Source organism: Microtus oregoni, unplaced genomic scaffold (assembly GCF_018167655.1).
Source record: "Microtus oregoni isolate MIOR12 unplaced genomic scaffold, Mior012 000022F_ref0000154, whole genome shotgun sequence".
In the NCBI taxonomy this organism is placed as follows: domain Eukaryota; kingdom Metazoa; phylum Chordata; class Mammalia; order Rodentia; family Cricetidae; genus Microtus; species Microtus oregoni.
The window spans coordinates 26720934-26737752 of record NW_024543081.1 but is presented as its reverse complement, the minus strand read 5'-3'; the positions used below and the strand labels follow the sequence as shown (position 1 = coordinate 26737752).

At 42.2% G+C, this 16819-nt stretch overlaps 1 protein-coding gene across 3 annotated transcripts in view; it reads right to left on the bottom strand.

Annotated features, from left to right (window-relative positions):
- The window catches only part of Adcy8 (adenylate cyclase 8), a 206341-nt gene that overhangs the window by 125598 nt on the left and 63924 nt on the right, over window positions 1-16819 (bottom strand). For all 3 annotated transcript variants that reach the window (XM_041672606.1, XM_041672605.1, XM_041672607.1), the window contains exon 3: window positions 182-312. In XM_041672606.1, the coding sequence (XP_041528540.1) occupies window positions 182-312 (131 nt within the window). The remainder of the gene's footprint in view (window positions 1-181; window positions 313-16819) is intronic.

Here is a 16819-nt window from a genome sequence, read left to right as displayed (position 1 = left end):
GACATTCTTTTCCAGCCAAGATGGAAATGCAGATATCTCCGATGAATTACCACTACTTAATAGATTAATCAGGTAGATGAAGGACTCTTCGACACTCAGCACTCAAAGCAGGGTGATGCGAATGGCAGGCATACATAGATCACTAGATACATAGGAACAGAGTGGAGTGTTGTGTCCTTACCTGACATTCTCATAGCGATGGATGTAGATGCGGTGGAACTGGTGCTGTAGGTGCTCATCCTCCACGTTGGTCATGTCATTGATCATTTCCAGCACGACGAACCTGGGAAGCACAGACAGCACAAGCCGCTCCTAGAAGAAGCAAGAAGGGCAGGCTCGTTAGGCTGATCAGTGAGTCCCACGTGGGTTGGGGGTAGAGGTGTAGAAGCCCCAGGCCTCATATTTCTGGAAGAGTTGCTAGTTTTTTTTTTGTCATTATGAGAATATACAACTGTCCGTTGACACTTGATGGGTGTTGTGCCTACTTAAGTGATGATGCTGTTGATGGGTGTAGTGCCTATTTATGTGTTTATAGCCTAATAAGGAAAGAAGAGGCTACCTATTACATACCCAAAGACACTGATACACATTGATAAGATGTGATGAGTGACATGGAAGAACATCAAAGATAATAAAAGAATGAGATGTGATGTGATCAAAATCAGGTGTGATGAACGACCTTTTCTTGGAATGATGTGAGACCTGAGTGTTTATAATAAGCCATTTCCATGTTAGGACGAGGAAAAATCTAGAAAAAATAAATAGTTAATGTAATGCTCTCTAGCATCATTGAGAGAAGATGTGAGTAAAGATTGGTAAACAAATTGAGGGGTTGTAACAGCCAATGTGGAGAGACATATAGACAGATCTTATACCAAAAGATGCTCATATTTAATTCCAGCGATAACTAGGAGCTCAGGTAAAAATACTTCTTCAAGTTAAAAATACTTCTCTTACTGGTTTGGAGGATGACTTGTGTGGGGGACCAAGGAAAGAGGCAAAGGGGTCAGTGGAAAAAGTTCCTGTACTGATGGGAAGTTGTGTTTGAGAAAAAATTCCCAGGACTAGCCGAGGGAAAGAGGGTCTCCCTGAGATGGCTGGGTTCTGAGCCTGCTGATGTGGGGGGGCTGCTATAGCTATGGAACGAGGGGATACAGGAAGGAAACCAGGAATATGAGGCACCAACTCTCTTTTTAAAACAGTTTTAGTTTTTAAATTAAATGTGTTCCGCTTTACAATTTTGCACATCTATATAAAGCTGTGGTTCCTCTCACCCAATTCCTCTTAGACCTTCCTTCACCCCCATCTACCCCTACTCTTCCTTATGTGTCCTTCTCTTACATTCACATCTTTTATTTTGTGACTCACTGAGTTTATTCAGGGCCACACATTTGGAGCTACCTATTGAAGCCAAGTGGGCTCACCCATGGGTAAAGAAACAAAACAATGACTTTCCCTACTCCAGAATCTACCAGTAGCCAAGAGTTCTGTGGTTAACTATTGACAAACTTGGAATCATACAGGTACAGTGTAGGCTACCCCAGAGGTACAAACTCTTTATTGAAAACCAAAGTGAGACAGGTGCAGTTTGAAGATGGAGACCTGGTATCTGGTGTGATACAAGTCATGGTAATAGTCATTATGATTGTAGAGAAAAGAGAGCCCAGGTTAAGAACACAGATGAAATCCTCAAACATCCTTGTGTCCTGGATCCCAGACAAGGGTCTGGATTCTGACACATGGGTTCTGGTCACCACGGTACTTGAGTGCTGCTTTATGGCTCTTAGGCGTTGTCATTATTATCTTATGTGTTACTCACAAGAGTCTAAATGTAAGTCTGCAAAAATCCCTCACAGAATGTACAAATTGAGTCTGGAAGTGATGTAAGGTTTTGCATAAACTGAGCAACCAGGATGCAATCCTTTTCCTTCTCCTCTCCCTGCAGGGATTCTTATGGGATGGGGAAGTGTTTGCATTCCGAGTCTCAAGGAGGTATTGCATCCTGTCCCCAGCATGGAGTAGGGATATAGCATTACATAAGCTACATGATTTCTGTGCCTAGGATCTCTAATTTGTTCAGAGGTAATATTATCATTTGTCTTGTGAGGGTTGCTCTGAGAATTGGTGAAGTAGAATTTGCAAGGACCCGCCATTCTTCCCTGTCCCTTTTCTTTACTCTACTTAATCCTGATCCTCTCATACAAAGTTCTTTATTGTTCTGTCCTTAACGCCTTTGCACACCAGGCACCTTTTTGAGGCACATAAATACAGAAAGTCATTCACACACATATGAAAACCATCTTAATTAAGGCAGCAGCTAGGTATTCCTGTGTGTCGTAGTTAGGGTTTCTGTTTGCTGAGATGAAACACCATGACCAAAGAAAAAGTTGGGGAGGAAAGAGTTTATTAGGCTTACACTTCAGCATTGCTGTTCATGACTGAAGGAAGTCAGGACATGAACTCAAAACAGGAGAGGATCCCAGAAACAGGAGTTGATGTAGTAGCCATGGAGGGGAGCTGCTTACTGGTTTGCTCAAGCCCCTTTCTTACAGAACCCAGGTCCTGCAGCCCAGGGATGGCACCACTCACCACGGTCTGGTCCCTCCCCACTGGTAACTAATTGGGAAAATACCTTACAACTGGATCTCTCTGAGGCACATCCTTAACTGAGGCTCCTTCCTCTGATGACTCTAGCTAGTGTCAAGTTGACAAATAAAGCATTCAGCTCACTGTGATAAGGGCTGAGTGTCTGAGTGAGGATCCAGTGCACTAAGGAATGTAGGGACTATGTCCTAGCAAGGTTCCTGATAGATTGGGTAAGATTTCAAATATTTTTGCTAATGGTGGTGTCAATTTAATCATTCACTCAACAAATAATTATTGAAAGCATCCTCTGTGGCATCATAGTTCCAGACACAGAGAAAAGCTGGATACTTCAGGGATGCTTTATACACAGGACTGGACAAGATCCCTAAATGGCATGCTTGGGCAAGTCCCCTTACCAGCCTTCATTTATGTAGCTCTAAGAACAACCACCACAGGCTAGACACCACAGAGTTAACAGGGACTCACTGATTATGATTATCACTCATAATCTCAAGTACAATTCACCATCTCTATGTAGTGAGAATATTTAATCATGGGTTCATAAACAAGAGGGGTAAAACAATTTCCCATAGTCACAATGAAGACAGAGACAGAATCTGAATTGCTAGACTCTTCTAGAAACTTCCTTTTACCTTACCAGAGATATTAACTTTTGGAAAAAAAATTATCCTCTCAAAGCCTAATTCTTCAAAGAAGAAATTTTAATTAATTTGGAAATTAGAAGCACACGGTCTTCTTAAACAAAAAATGCATGTGCTGTGCTTTTTCCTGGCCTGTTATACATTGTCAGACCCTATATGGTGAGACAATTTGGCCCGTTCTGTGCCGTCTACGTTGAGTGGGTCACAGAACACTCATTGAGTGTATTCTGGTTAACAAGTTGAGTCTCACTGTTCATCACACTTTAGGACAAATCTCCATTTCCTTTGTAAAAGGATTTATTTATTTATTTTTTGGTTTATTAGACAGGATTTCTCTGTATTTTTGGAGCCTATCCTGGAACTAGCTCTTATAGACCAGGCTGGCTTCAAAATCACAGAGATCCATCTGCCTCTGCCTCCCGAGTGCTGGGATTAAAGGTGTGTGCCACTACCACCAGCGTGAGAAAGATTTTTCATCCACTCTGATGTGAACAATACTTTTTTTGTGTTGTTCCTTCTCTCTCACACAGCATTTGCCACACCACAAGGAACTACTCAGTGTGTGTGTGTGTGTGTGTGTGTGTGTGTGTGTGTGTGTATTCCAAGCAGAGGAACATGCATTAAAGAGACTTCTGTAAATGTGCACATGATAAATGGGCAAGTAAAACCTGGGTCTGAATATAAAACATTTGGATAAATCAAAAAGGCCTGTAAAGAACCCCTAACCTCAAAAAATTATATTCTAATGGTCTAGAGAACTTGAATCTCACTAGAGACCAGGCTAAGATTTTCATACCTCAACTTATAAGTTTTGGGATCGTTGCTAGAAGCAGATCCTGGGGTAACTTGGAAGCTTCTTTCTGTTTTTCTTGAGCTAAGCTGTGGCTGCTTCCAGGGAAAGATGTGGGGTATCCTCTTCCTGAAAGCCAATGTATGGTGGGAGGTCTGAATTCTGCATTTGGATGGTAGGATGCAGCAAGCAAATGAAAGGCCTCAGGGTGCATCAGCATCCCATGGGAGCATCAGTATCCCATGGGAGCATCAGTATCCCATCCACACAGTACCATAAACATGGGAACAGATCTGTTTATTCATGAGCAATGCTTTATGGACACAAAGGTGGTGAAAACAGTCACTTCAAGTGTTTAAAGATTCAGCGTATAAATAACTATAGCTAAAAGTGAATAAATGAAAGATAATGTTCAGCTCTAATTGCTGTGATTTCTATCTGCTGAGTTCATATTCTCATGGAGGCATCTCCTTATGTCCATGCTGCGATGCCCAGACACTCCTGCCCCCTTCATATATTTTTCATATTTGATTTATTTTTTTCCTTTAGCACTCATTATTACTTAATTTTCTATAGCTTTTACTTTTTATCTTCAAAAAATATTTGTTATTCAAAATGCCTAAGGCCATAGAGGATATTATTCCTCCTAGAAGCCGTTAATTGTCATATCAAAAATCCTTGTTTGGGAAAACAGTTGGTCTTGCGAGGAGAGGGCAGAGGTTCTTTCCAAATAATACCCATTTATCTGTAAAAGGAAACATCTGCTTGTATCAGTTGGGATTGAGTTTGATGAGGGTCTATATTTTGCTTCATCTGTTCAGCATCAATAATTACAGTACTTAGAAAGGTCCCCTGCAATTATTAGACCTCTACTTTTTATCTGTTACATGATTTTTTTTTAAGAAAATGAAGGGCTTTAATTGACTCTTTTCTTTCTGACCCACTTCTCTGTATATAGTAACTGTGAAGCTGGAGTACTTACTGCTTTCATGTTGAAGAAAGCATTTGTATTTAATGATGATTAAAATATGAAACTAAACTATAACAAATCGAAGTGTACTAACACGCTGTTCTGTCTCCAAGTAGATGGAACATTTCATTGATGCTCTTATCTTATCTACATTTGAATTAGCAATTACAGTGTGGATCTGTTGTCTCCAGAAATGTTCGTAATAGTTCCTTAAATAAAGGCAAAATGAGTGGGCAGTAACTTAAAATTTACGTGTTCTTCCTTATTCACAGTTTATCTTTGTGTCAAATCTAATAGGACACAAAGTAATGTAAAAACCATAAGTCATAATTCCTCTAACAAGTTTTAGTTCCCCAAACAGTGATAGCTAATCAGAATCCAGTGGAGCGTACGACAGAACCTAATATGATCTTACTCAGTCTGGTGGGAGAAGTAGACATTAATGAAATGATCATAGAAATAATTATACAACTGCATCTACTACTAGTGCAATTAAAGAGACATACTTAATACACCGAGAGTCCGTAATGGGGGACGAGAGAGTGTGATTAACTTAGATGAACAGTTAATTAATTGAAGTTCAGATATGTGCCGGAGAGTGTATTCGTGTGTGTGCTGGTTGGTTGTGGAAAATCATCCTAAGGGAAGATAAAAGCATGCACAAGGACCGACTGGAAAAGGATGTACAACATATTTGAGATGTCAAAAGAAGGACCATGGATAGAGTCCAGAACGTGAAATATATAAGGTAAAGTACTAGGGTCGGTCAGATCTTAGTCTCAGAGTAACAAGAAACAATTGAAGCTTTTTCTTCAAAGATCCAAGATAGGATTTAACTTGGCTTCCCCTGCCTCTATATGGAATTTCTTCCTGCTGATATGTCCTCTGACACTGGCTCATCAACACACAGCTCTTGTTCTCCAAAAAAGGCAACTGTCCTGCCTCTGTTGTGGCCAACAGCAAGCTGCTCCTGGTGTGACGCTCCTACCTGTACATAGATGGTCATGGAAATCCTTCCTCTCAATAGACCATCAAACTAAACAAGCCTGTTGTAAGAGGAGTGGGCCGCGTCCCACCACCCAGCTAGCTTAACTCCCAAAATAATCACACAGAAATTGTATTCATTTAAAACACTGCCTGGCCATTAGCTCTAGCCTCTTAATTGGCTAACTCTCACATCTTGATTAACCCATTTCTATTAAATATGCTTATCACCACGTGACTGTGGCTTACTGGCAAGATTCTAACCTACATCCATCTCTGGCTGGAGATTCATGGCATCTACCACACTTCTCTTCTTCCCAGCATTCTGTTCTGTCTACTCCCCCCACCTAAGGGCAACCCTATCAAAAGACCAAGGCAGTTTCTTTATTCAACCAATGAAAGCAACGCTGGGGGAGCAAGCCATCCATTGCAGCAGTGATTTTCACCCCGACTTCACAGCAGCATCCAGTGCCTACCTCTGGGAAGCCTATTTAGTTAGACAAAAGGCACATCCTTGGCAAACCTAGAAGTACAGTAGTCTCTGTATTTCTCCTCTTTCCTCCTCCATAGTTCTGTTCATAAAAGTCTTCCAGACAGCCTTCTCAAGGGTCCATGTTTCTCCACCTATCATTCACTGAACTACTGCACAGACCATTTCATTTCCTTTTTACCTGCTTCTCTCCAGAATAACCCCTTCCTTAAGAAGATTTAGGTCTTTCGGCTCTGCAGCACAGACACTTCTGCCGCGTTCCTTCCCCTTTCCAGTGCTCACGATATGGACTAGGCTGTCTCCCTGCCACAACTCCTCATGCTTTGGAGATGGTGATAGCGTCTGTGTTGTTCACTTGGGATCCTCAGCAATCTCCTCAACGCTTGGAAGGAGCAGGTGCTAAGTAATTAACTAGCGCCTGAATGAACTCACAAATGATACCTTTGTAAGGATTCTAGAAGGAAGGGGCTCCTGAATGAATGCCCTCTCGGTGTAGAATGTTCAGGGATTGTTAACTCGTCTTTCAGTTGTAAAACACATCGAAACCTCAGCTGACACTGTGTCATCAATGCTTACATGGGAGATCTTGATAGTAACATTTTCATAGAGAAATTCTCCAGCACCCAGACTTGCCAGGCTCCAGCCATTTGTGCTACTGGCAACTGTCCCAGGTCTTCCCTCTGTAAAGCATTTTCTGCAGAACGAAGGGAGTTTGCCTGGAGTCTGCTCATAAAGGCCCATTTTCAGCACTTTTGTTTCCCTTGGATCCATTCACTGCTTGAGAAACATCCCTCAACTCCCTGAAAGCACAAACTGAAAGAAAACAGCGAAGTTCACCCTTTATTACAATTCTCAGCTCCTGCTGAGGCCCAATCTATACTTTTCTGGTTTTGGAGATTCTAAGTACAAGAATCTTTCCTGGAGCCACACTATGGCCCCAGATGGAGGCTGTGCTCACCTTCTGCACCTAGGTTCTTCCCTGGGTTTTTCCATTTGCATGGAAAGAAACCCTGGTTGGATTTAAAATTTATGAAGCAGCTGCCTCTGGATTCCCCTCTCAGTTCACATAGCCTTCTCTATTCATGACACTAAAATGGTTCCACGGCCATCAGCTGCTACAGTACCTCTGAGGGGGTGTCACAGGAGAAACTGAGGGAATCGAGGTCTTTATTCCATGCAAATGGTCATAGCAGGAAGAGAGCAGTAGCAGGGTGGCATCATGACAAGGCAGTGTTTCTTTCTTTCTTTCTTTTTTTTTTTTAAGATTTATTTATTATGTACACAGTGTTCAGCCTCCATGTATGCCCGCATGCCAGAAGAGGACACCAGATCTCATTACAGATGGTTGTGAGCCACCATGTGGTTGCTGGGAACTGAACTCAGGACCTCTGGAAGCGCAGTCAGTGCTCTTAACCTCTGAGCCACCTCTCCAGTGTTTCTGAGTGTACACGCAGCTGCAGAGTTCTCGAGTGCTTTTGGAAAGCCCTCACCTCTCCCATGCCCTCACAAACCCTGGCTCTGTGTTAACTCCCTTTGCTCTACTGCCGGCAGAGCAGTATAAACTACAGCCAACATATAGGCACCAAGGTAAGCTTTTTTTTTTTTCTGGGGTTTCAGGTGATACTGATCACTCACCATGTAGCATGTCACTTGCTTCACATCTACTGCCCACAGAAACCTCCCTTCCATAGGAGTTGCTAGTTTCATCACATCTGCACACAAAGATACTGAGGACCAAAGGGTTTAAACCAGGCCATCCAAAGTCATGCATTTGGATTTAGATGTGGTGGCTCATGACTATAATACCAGCAATTGGGAGGCTGAGGTGGTGAGTTCAAAACTAGTCTAGGCTACAGAGCTTACTATTTAAACAAAAACAAAACAACCCCCCCCCCTCCAAATAGGAACAGAAGATGATCCATTTAGGAAGTGCACAACAAAAACATAAGCAGATTTTCTTTTACCAGCTGAAACTTAGATCACAACCTACCCATTTAATCATTTATTTACAAAGTCAAAAAGTAGCTGGCCAAGTCCTGGGCACGGAGCTTATCAGAAAGCAAAACGGATCCACGTGTAGAACTAATAGAACCTCAACAGACCACAGGGAGGACTAAGAGAAGCCTCTGGCTTCTTTAGCAGATTGGTCAATACAGAAAGGTGGAGGAAGTGGACTTCTGTGTAAAATTGATTGTTTTCCAGACCCAGGGCAAGCCAGAGCATAGGCCACCAGGAATTTAGAGAGATCCAAGTATTCAGTCTCAGCTGTTAATCCATACATATACTCAGGTGAACCATGTGATCCTTTGAAAAACCTCAAGTCTCATCTAGGATGCAACTGCTGAAGGATCCCGGCAGCTCCCCGAGTCTTCCTAGGCTATGGAAACCTTACTCTTTCTGCTACTTTGAAACCTATACAGCCATTCTTGTTGCACGTTAGTGTGGTAGGACTTCTCCCAGTTGGTTGTCACTTACCAAGTGACAATCTAGCCTGACTGATCCATTACCTTTAGTTCCTCCCATGTGACAACTAAGCAGATCACTGCAGGGCAAATGGTCCCTGGCTGGTAGGAAGTCTCTAATTTGGGTTATTTCTGCAACTCCAGGCTGACCAGGAAAACATGGAAGGTTTGTTCTCAGCCCCAGCCACCAGGATTATCTCTTAGTGTACTTCTTGGGTGTAACTCAATACTGACTAAAACAAATAAGTAGGAAAAAAGAAGTGGTACTTGCAGGAAAACGGAGAAGCTAGTTTGGGTGTATGACAGCTGGGATACATACATAATAAGAATGGGGTCAATGCATGCTTGTGAATGGGGCAAGTCCTGGGAACTGACTGTTAGTAAGGACTGAGCTCTGATAGGAGGGAAGTGAAGCAGGTTATTATGATCGTTTGTATGACGGGGCCTAGCTGGCCTACTGAAGGAGTCATGTGCCTGGCCTGAACCTAAATTGGGGTTGGAATTCTTTATGCCTTCCCAGGCCTGTCTGGGCATAACAGCTATTTCATAGAGCCTGTAGGGTACTCAAAGAGCACTGGTAAAAGAACCAGTGTCTGGCATGTTGTAACCGCAATCCCAAAATTTGCAAGCAGGCTTAATTTCAAGCACAACTTTAGGACCTCAGTTCTACAAAGGTGTTACAGCTGTTGTGTGCTTAGAGAACAGACAGAACCTGGGAAATACAGGGAAACAAGCAGATGTAGGATGCGGAGAGGCAATTGTACTGCCCAGTGGAAAACCATCAGTGGCTCTTTCAATAATTTACAAAACAAAATTAATACTTGACACTGGCATTTAATTTTTTTTTTATCGTATAAGGTTACAGGGTTTTTCACCCAGGGTAGACTACTTTAGTGTGAGCACAGTAGCCAAGGCTGCTGCTAGCTTGGCTCCTACATACATCTCAGAGTGATTTGACAAGGGGCCAAAACTCTCAAAAACACTCCTGTCTACTTGACAGTGGTCTAAGACCCCAGGCATATCCATTCTACTTAGACATAGAATCTGAAGGGCCAGGGGGTCAGGCAAGCTTGAGCTGAATCTTCAGTTTTTCTGTAACTGGAAATTCACACAGCTTCTTAGAGCCTCCATTTCTTCAGCTGTAGAATGGGAATAATTATCCGTGTCTCTCAGGATTGTTGTGTAGACTAAAGGACAAAGCTCTTTATGTGTAGATCCTGTCACAGAGTAGGTGCCTATGCAATACCAGTGGCTTTAAGGTGGGTTTTCATTCATCTCAGCAGCCAAATCATAGGCAATGGGCTGCATTAGACTTCATCCTCTATTCTAGGATATGGAGTGTAACTTCAGGGTTGGGGACACACAAATTTGGTTTCAAGAATTTTTCTTCCATCTCTTCAGGGTGAAGAATTTTTACAGTCCCGTTCATTAGTTTTGAGGTATAGCAAATTGGAAACCTGCAGATGAAGCTCTCTCCCGTTGCACCAGTTGGGTAGCCATTGCTGAATGCCCACTGTGAGAAAGGAGACACCACCTGCAGTGCAGACCAAGGCCACATCTTTACAAACCCAGCCCAGACCCTGCAACTTAGCTGTGTTACCTTAGACAAAGTACTGCCTCTCCTCAATATTCCTTGTGAGTGGAGAACAGAGACAGGAGGAAGTCACTTTAAGAAAAACAAAGGAAACCACCTGGCCGAGAAAAGCTGAAAGCCCTTCCTCTCCTGAATTTCTGGTACCAACAGAGCATGTTTCCTTCTCATGCTCTTATCAATTTGAGCTTAAGTGCAGTTAATTCATATGACAACAGTGCAATAACAGTAACCATGCAAAATGTGTAGGGTTCATTGGAGACAACGCAGATTTTGTGTGGGTGTGTGCGCGTGTACGCATGTGTGCACGCACGAGCATAGATCTCAATGATAAATAGAATTTACTCTGCTAATTCATTCTAAGTGGTTGGCTTTCGTGTTGGTAGAGGTTGGCAGGTTGAAAATCTGCAGTTCATATACTAAGACTTTCAGAGTGCAGATTCAGGAATGAGCCGAGGCTCCAGTTGGGGCTCTAAGTCCATCTGCTATGAATGAAAGCCTGTCTGATGTTGAAATTAACCTCTCCGTTCTTCCCTGGCCAGGTTAGATGAGGACCGCACACTTTTACGGAGAGCAGCCTGCTTTACTTAAATGCCATCCATTTAAAATCGAATCCCATCCAAAAATCACCTTCAAAAAAAAAAAACATCCTAACAAATATTTAACCAAACATCTGGGTACCAGACTTATAAAAAAACCATCACCCTGGATCTTAGTAGCATAATTCTCAAGAGCATTTTCCAAGACTGAGCAAGGTATGAAAAGACCTTGGAGTGATTGCTAAGAGGACTTTGAAGTCTTTAATCCTTGCGAAGTACTTAAGAGGAAGATTTTTCCCCAGAGGAGCTGCTTAGCGGAGTGTAATATTTTGGGGACTCAGGGAGTATGCTCTTTCTTCCTCATGGTGGCTAATTTCCTTTCTGGGGAGCACAGCAGTTTGCCCAGACATCACACTGCCTTTGCTTTGCTGCTTTCCCACCCCAACACGTTGCCTTCATTTTATTGTTAGAGTTGTCACTATTTGGCAGCAGCGCTTTGACTACAGTTTCGATGGATATCTTAAGCCTTGGATGGTAGGGCTTGTGTCACTGCATATGAGAAGTGCTGACATCAAGCAGATGGGGAGCAGATGGGTATAGGTACTAGGTGAGTCCTCTACTGAGCAGAGCTCTGGGACACAAAGAGGAACATTCCTTTACTGTTCAAAACTACCAGTGCACAGTGTCATTAAAAACAAGACATCATTTAGTCTTTCTATTGTTATTTCACATTTTCTCTAGGCAAGGGTCCCATCTCTTATTTCCCACACCTGGGATGGCCTACTTCTCTTTGCTGCATTAATGGTATGCAGCTGCTGGTCAAGACCCCACAACCAGGTAGAGTGGGGACACCCAAAATCAGATGGTTCTGTCTTGGCCAGAAGACAGGAATGTCATGGTTTTATTGGTACCTCTGTCCTGACTGGAGGCCTGAATGTCAGAAGTGTATAGTAGCCTGGAGCCATGTTCTGATTTCTTGTTCCCTTTCTTCTTCCTTTAAAAAAGCAGCCAATTGAACACAGCTCCCTGGTGTGATCAGATACTTCATTGGTGTTCCTAGGGGTCAGCCCACTTGGACGGCATCTCTGGGAGCTCTGCTTGCCTTCTTTCTGCAATAACATAACATCACCACCTAAATTTTATAACCTCTCCCTAAAACTCAACCTTCATTGTCCATGACTTTCATTCTTTCAGTTCATGGGACAGAGATCTCTAAAGCCACTTCCCTTTGGTAGCTTTGGTGGTCATTGACTGTTTAGCAACTTAGGCCCTTAAGTTACCTTTTTCTGAGACAGGAAATCCTCTACCACACTCAGATTCCACAAGCTTCTTCCTGTCTCTCAGTCATCATCAAGCACAAACCTTTCCTTAAGCTCACTAGCTTACTCCCATTCTCAGGATGATGTGACCCCCAACCATAAATTTAATTTCATTTGCTATGTAATAACTGTAATTTTGCTATGGTTATGAATTGTAATGTCTGAATGAATTGTAATACCTGTGTTTTCCAATGGCCTTAGGCGACCCTTCTGAAGGGTCATTTGACCCCAAAGGTTGAGATGCTCTGAATTGGAGAGTCACTAAGCCTGTAGAAAGCATAGCCCTGAGTTCACTCTGTAGTTCAAGCTGCCTTTGAACTTGTGATCCCCAGTACTAATTTCCATAGTGGTTGAGGTTGCAGGCCTGCACCACCAGGTTCAGACATCCCTCTTAATTTTGAATCTGATATCTCTTCTTGAGTTTTTCTCCTTAAATATGATTAAAAGGTCCCTACAGCAGAGACAAGGAAACGACACCTCTGAATTCCAAAACCATTCCCCTGCTTGGTGACTTAGGTTCTTTTCATTTAATCCTTCAAAATCCATGCAGCCTTCCAAGGCAGCTCAGATATCTTCTCCTTAATGGTTTTGGTTTGGCTTCTCCAGTTGGAATTACCAATGATGGTGGAGAGCCATTGGAAGATTGAAAATGCAAACTGTTTCTTTGCTTCTTTTTTTCAGACTACTCTCTCTTCTCTTCGGAGAATTTCTTCAAAGAAATAAAGAATGGGAGTAGGGGTAAGTTACTGTGATCATGGAAGAATAGTGGCAGAAACTCATGACATGTATTGGGAGGGCACATTGGGTATAAGATGTGAAAAGAAGAAGGATGTTTTGGATAATTTGTGTGGATGTGACAACATTTAATTGTTATGCTCTTTAAGGTCGAAGTTCAGTAGCTCTTAACTATCTGTAGGCTTAGCAAGGACCCTGGAATGCAACAGAAGAGCAAGAAAGAAAAGTTTGCTTGCTGATGCAGGCATGTTGTGTGAGGACTAGCATTATGCTTTACGTTTAAATTATTATGCTTAATAATAAGAGAAATTATAAAGCAAGAAGTCTCTAATTTGTAATCCCTACTTGCCCAAGGACAGTTAACTTCCTAAAATGCTAGGGTCTGTTGTTTAAATAAAATAACAATTCATGTGTTTTCAATTCTGTAACCAAACTTGGTTGCCCAAGCTTGTTTCAATGTGCTTGACTACATATAGGCTGGAAATACATAGGCAGGAAGCAAGCCAGCATGCTTGCTTGCTTCTGAATGGATGAAGGTGCGGAGTATGAGGTGGGAAGTAAATAGCCTTGTGGGTTTTGCCTTTGTAAGCCCCTGACTAATGTAATTCACCACCAGATTCTGAAAATGCTGGGTTTGGATCCAGCCAGTGTCTACTATATTGACCAGTATATTTAACAAAGCTTGCTTTAAATTTGGCTCAAAAAATATGGTACTGGTCTTATTCTCTCCTGATGGTATTAATAGTTGCCATATAATTGGGAGTGCTACATTAATTATTCCACTCATTAAATATCTTTCCAAAACTGTCTTCAGAATGATGAGACTTATTAAATGAAAGGTTGCTGCCCTTACAGAGTCTCAGGAATGTGAGCATGGATCCCTAAGAATGGCAAATGCAGTAGAGGGTAGAAGGGCCAAGACGGCAGATCCCACTGAGGATATCTTTCCCAGCCAGCAAATGTTTCGGGGAAAATGGAATCCCAGGGTTGAGTTTGGAAGAGCGGGTGGGTTTAGGTGTATGGAGTTTCAGGCGTGTGAGTGAAGAAGTCAGCATTTGAGAGATGATGTACCCTTGGTGATTTAAGCATCTTGATGTAGAGTTGGTCAGAGGCAAAGTGGTCACAGCTCTTGTGAAGTAAGCTGGGAGACAGGAAGTCCATCCTGCAGGTTAAGCGGAGCCTCTGAAGGAGTAAGTGCATTGTCTCACTAAATAAACTGCTGCTCGAGGCAGTATGGCCATCATAAAAATCATTATCAATAAGATGCTTATTGGGCACCTTCTCTCTCTTATGCTCTGAACGTGAATCATCTCAGTCCTCACAGCAAGTGATGTGGAAGATAAGCTTACATCATTGTTTTTCAGTTGTGCCAATCAAGCCACCAAGAGGTCAGATGGTTGTTCTGACAACACAGAGCAAGTAAACGGCGACATGTGGATGTGAGCCTGGTTTCTCTCCATGTGTGTGGTCCTCATTTCCTTTGGTATAGTGGAGCTTCAGGTCCTGTAACGGTGCTGTCCCAGGATTCTATAATCTTCTGTGCAGACTTGTACCCCACTCATTCATGTATTTGATAGACAGCAATTTGGTGGATGTACAATGAGGGAGGAGTTGGTGGGCACTGTGCTCCGCACTGGGGATCAAGTAGGTATGTACTTTATCTTTCCTGTGTCATCCTCTAGTTGGCACAGGGACTGAAAACGGCTCTAATAAGATACGAATGACATTAGGATAGAAGTCAGAACAGTGAGCCACATATCCTGTGTTCATTAGAAAGAGATATAAAGATAATAGATCTAAAAACTGATATGCTTTACATTGTCAGGGAGTCGGGATTCCTAAGACCCCAAATTATTTTCTTTTCCTGGTCTTGAGTGTCATGCAATGCTGTCACACAGCCGACTCTCTTACATGTCTCTTTACGTTACTACACATCAAGAAGAAATGGGTCACGTGTGGCTCTTTATGTTTCTTAGCTTTTCAACAGCAGGGACAAGAAGATCTGTCCACAGCTTCCCATCATGACTCCAGGGCACCATCAGGTGCTTTTTAGATGCCCTGGTCTTCTGGGTATGTTATCACCAGGGGACTTGTTTTTAATTATTGTTGTTGTCATTGTCATTGAAAGTTTTAGTGCCTTCCCTCATTCTTTTTCCTCTGATCACCCCTTAAATGTTGGGAAACACCAGAGCTTGGTGCAGAAGCCAACCCCCCCCCTACTCCTTTGTCTGAACCTCCTTCCTTAATTGCCTCCAGGTAAATGACCAGTATGGCCAACCTGTTCCAGAGGTTGTGTTTTTATTTTAACCTCCATTCTTGGATTTAAACTTGCACTTTCAGCAGCTCCATGAGATCGAAAGCAAGCATTCCAAGTTAACAAGGCAAAAGCACCCACTTGGGCCTCATTTCCTATCCCTTATCCTTTCGAACACCATCTTTTCACCTAATGGATCTTCCTGCTCCTAACCGAATGATTTACTTTGCATTATGCTCATGCATAAGAATAGTGAATGGTTTGCAAGGTAGGTAGATCAGTAGAGAAGACCAGGTTTATTGAGAGACTGGCAAACCTTTAGAGATTTAAGCTGCACTTGAACATTGCCTGGGGTCCCTGTGAACAAACTTGAGAACAGCTGATCTCCATGTCTGTTTACTGGCCTGTTCAGTTGTTCTGGAAATAAGCTTCCTCCGCATATCAGGCGTACAGATGTTTCACTGTTTAAGTAATGCAGGTAAATATATGTCCAAAGTCTCTTGCCGTCTCTTGTCTCATGTGTTCTGCCATACATTTGTATTCCCATTATCAACAGAGCTGGAAGCAATTAGCAATAAATGTATACAAACATAGACTCAAACAGAGGCCCAATGACATCGATCTCAGGCTGCAATTCATTCGGCTTGTCAGGAACATCAACTGGTGATGTAATAACTAATGAAAATAGAAATAAAGCAACATTAAAAAGCATTGAAAAGGCCCGCAACATCTGTTTAGGAATACCTTCATGAACCTGAAAAGTGACATTTCAATCATCCCGTGGAGCTGGTAATATTTTCCCAGGGGCCAATTCATATTTATAGACCTGTTTCCTAGTCCGTGTAAAAGTGCTTTGCTCATTTGAAATGAAAAGTGATTTCTTTTATTTCTGGTGGGCATTTAGGAAACCACAGGAATGTGGCTCAATTTATTTGCCACCCTGATCTTCATGTTACCTAGGAAAGGAAATCAATTTTGTTCTGGACTAAGACAGACTGGTTTCAATTTATTTTATAGTGGAATGGCATAGTTTAGTTTGTCCCTAAAATGGGAATGATATCCAGCCTCCCATAGTGGGTTCTGGGTAATGAGGACAAACCTAAGTCATGACACAGACTTGGAGGGGGTCTACAAATGCTAATTACTTCTTTTTCTTTGTTCCTTCTTCTCCATATTTCTTTGCTTTCACATTTTAAGCATTAAAAATGAATAAAAACAATGGTTAATAATAGAGGATTCTATTTCGTTTCTGTCTTTTTGAATGAATCAGAACAAATATTGTCTCTCTTCCTGTAGTTCCGCAGGTAGTGGCGAGGCAAGGAAGTCTTTTCAGTCAATATCAGTGTTTAGAAGGAAATCACAGAGAACAGAAATTTAACTAAATAGATTTTGCAAACATTTACATAACAACTCTGCTTGAGAGATACCTACAACATG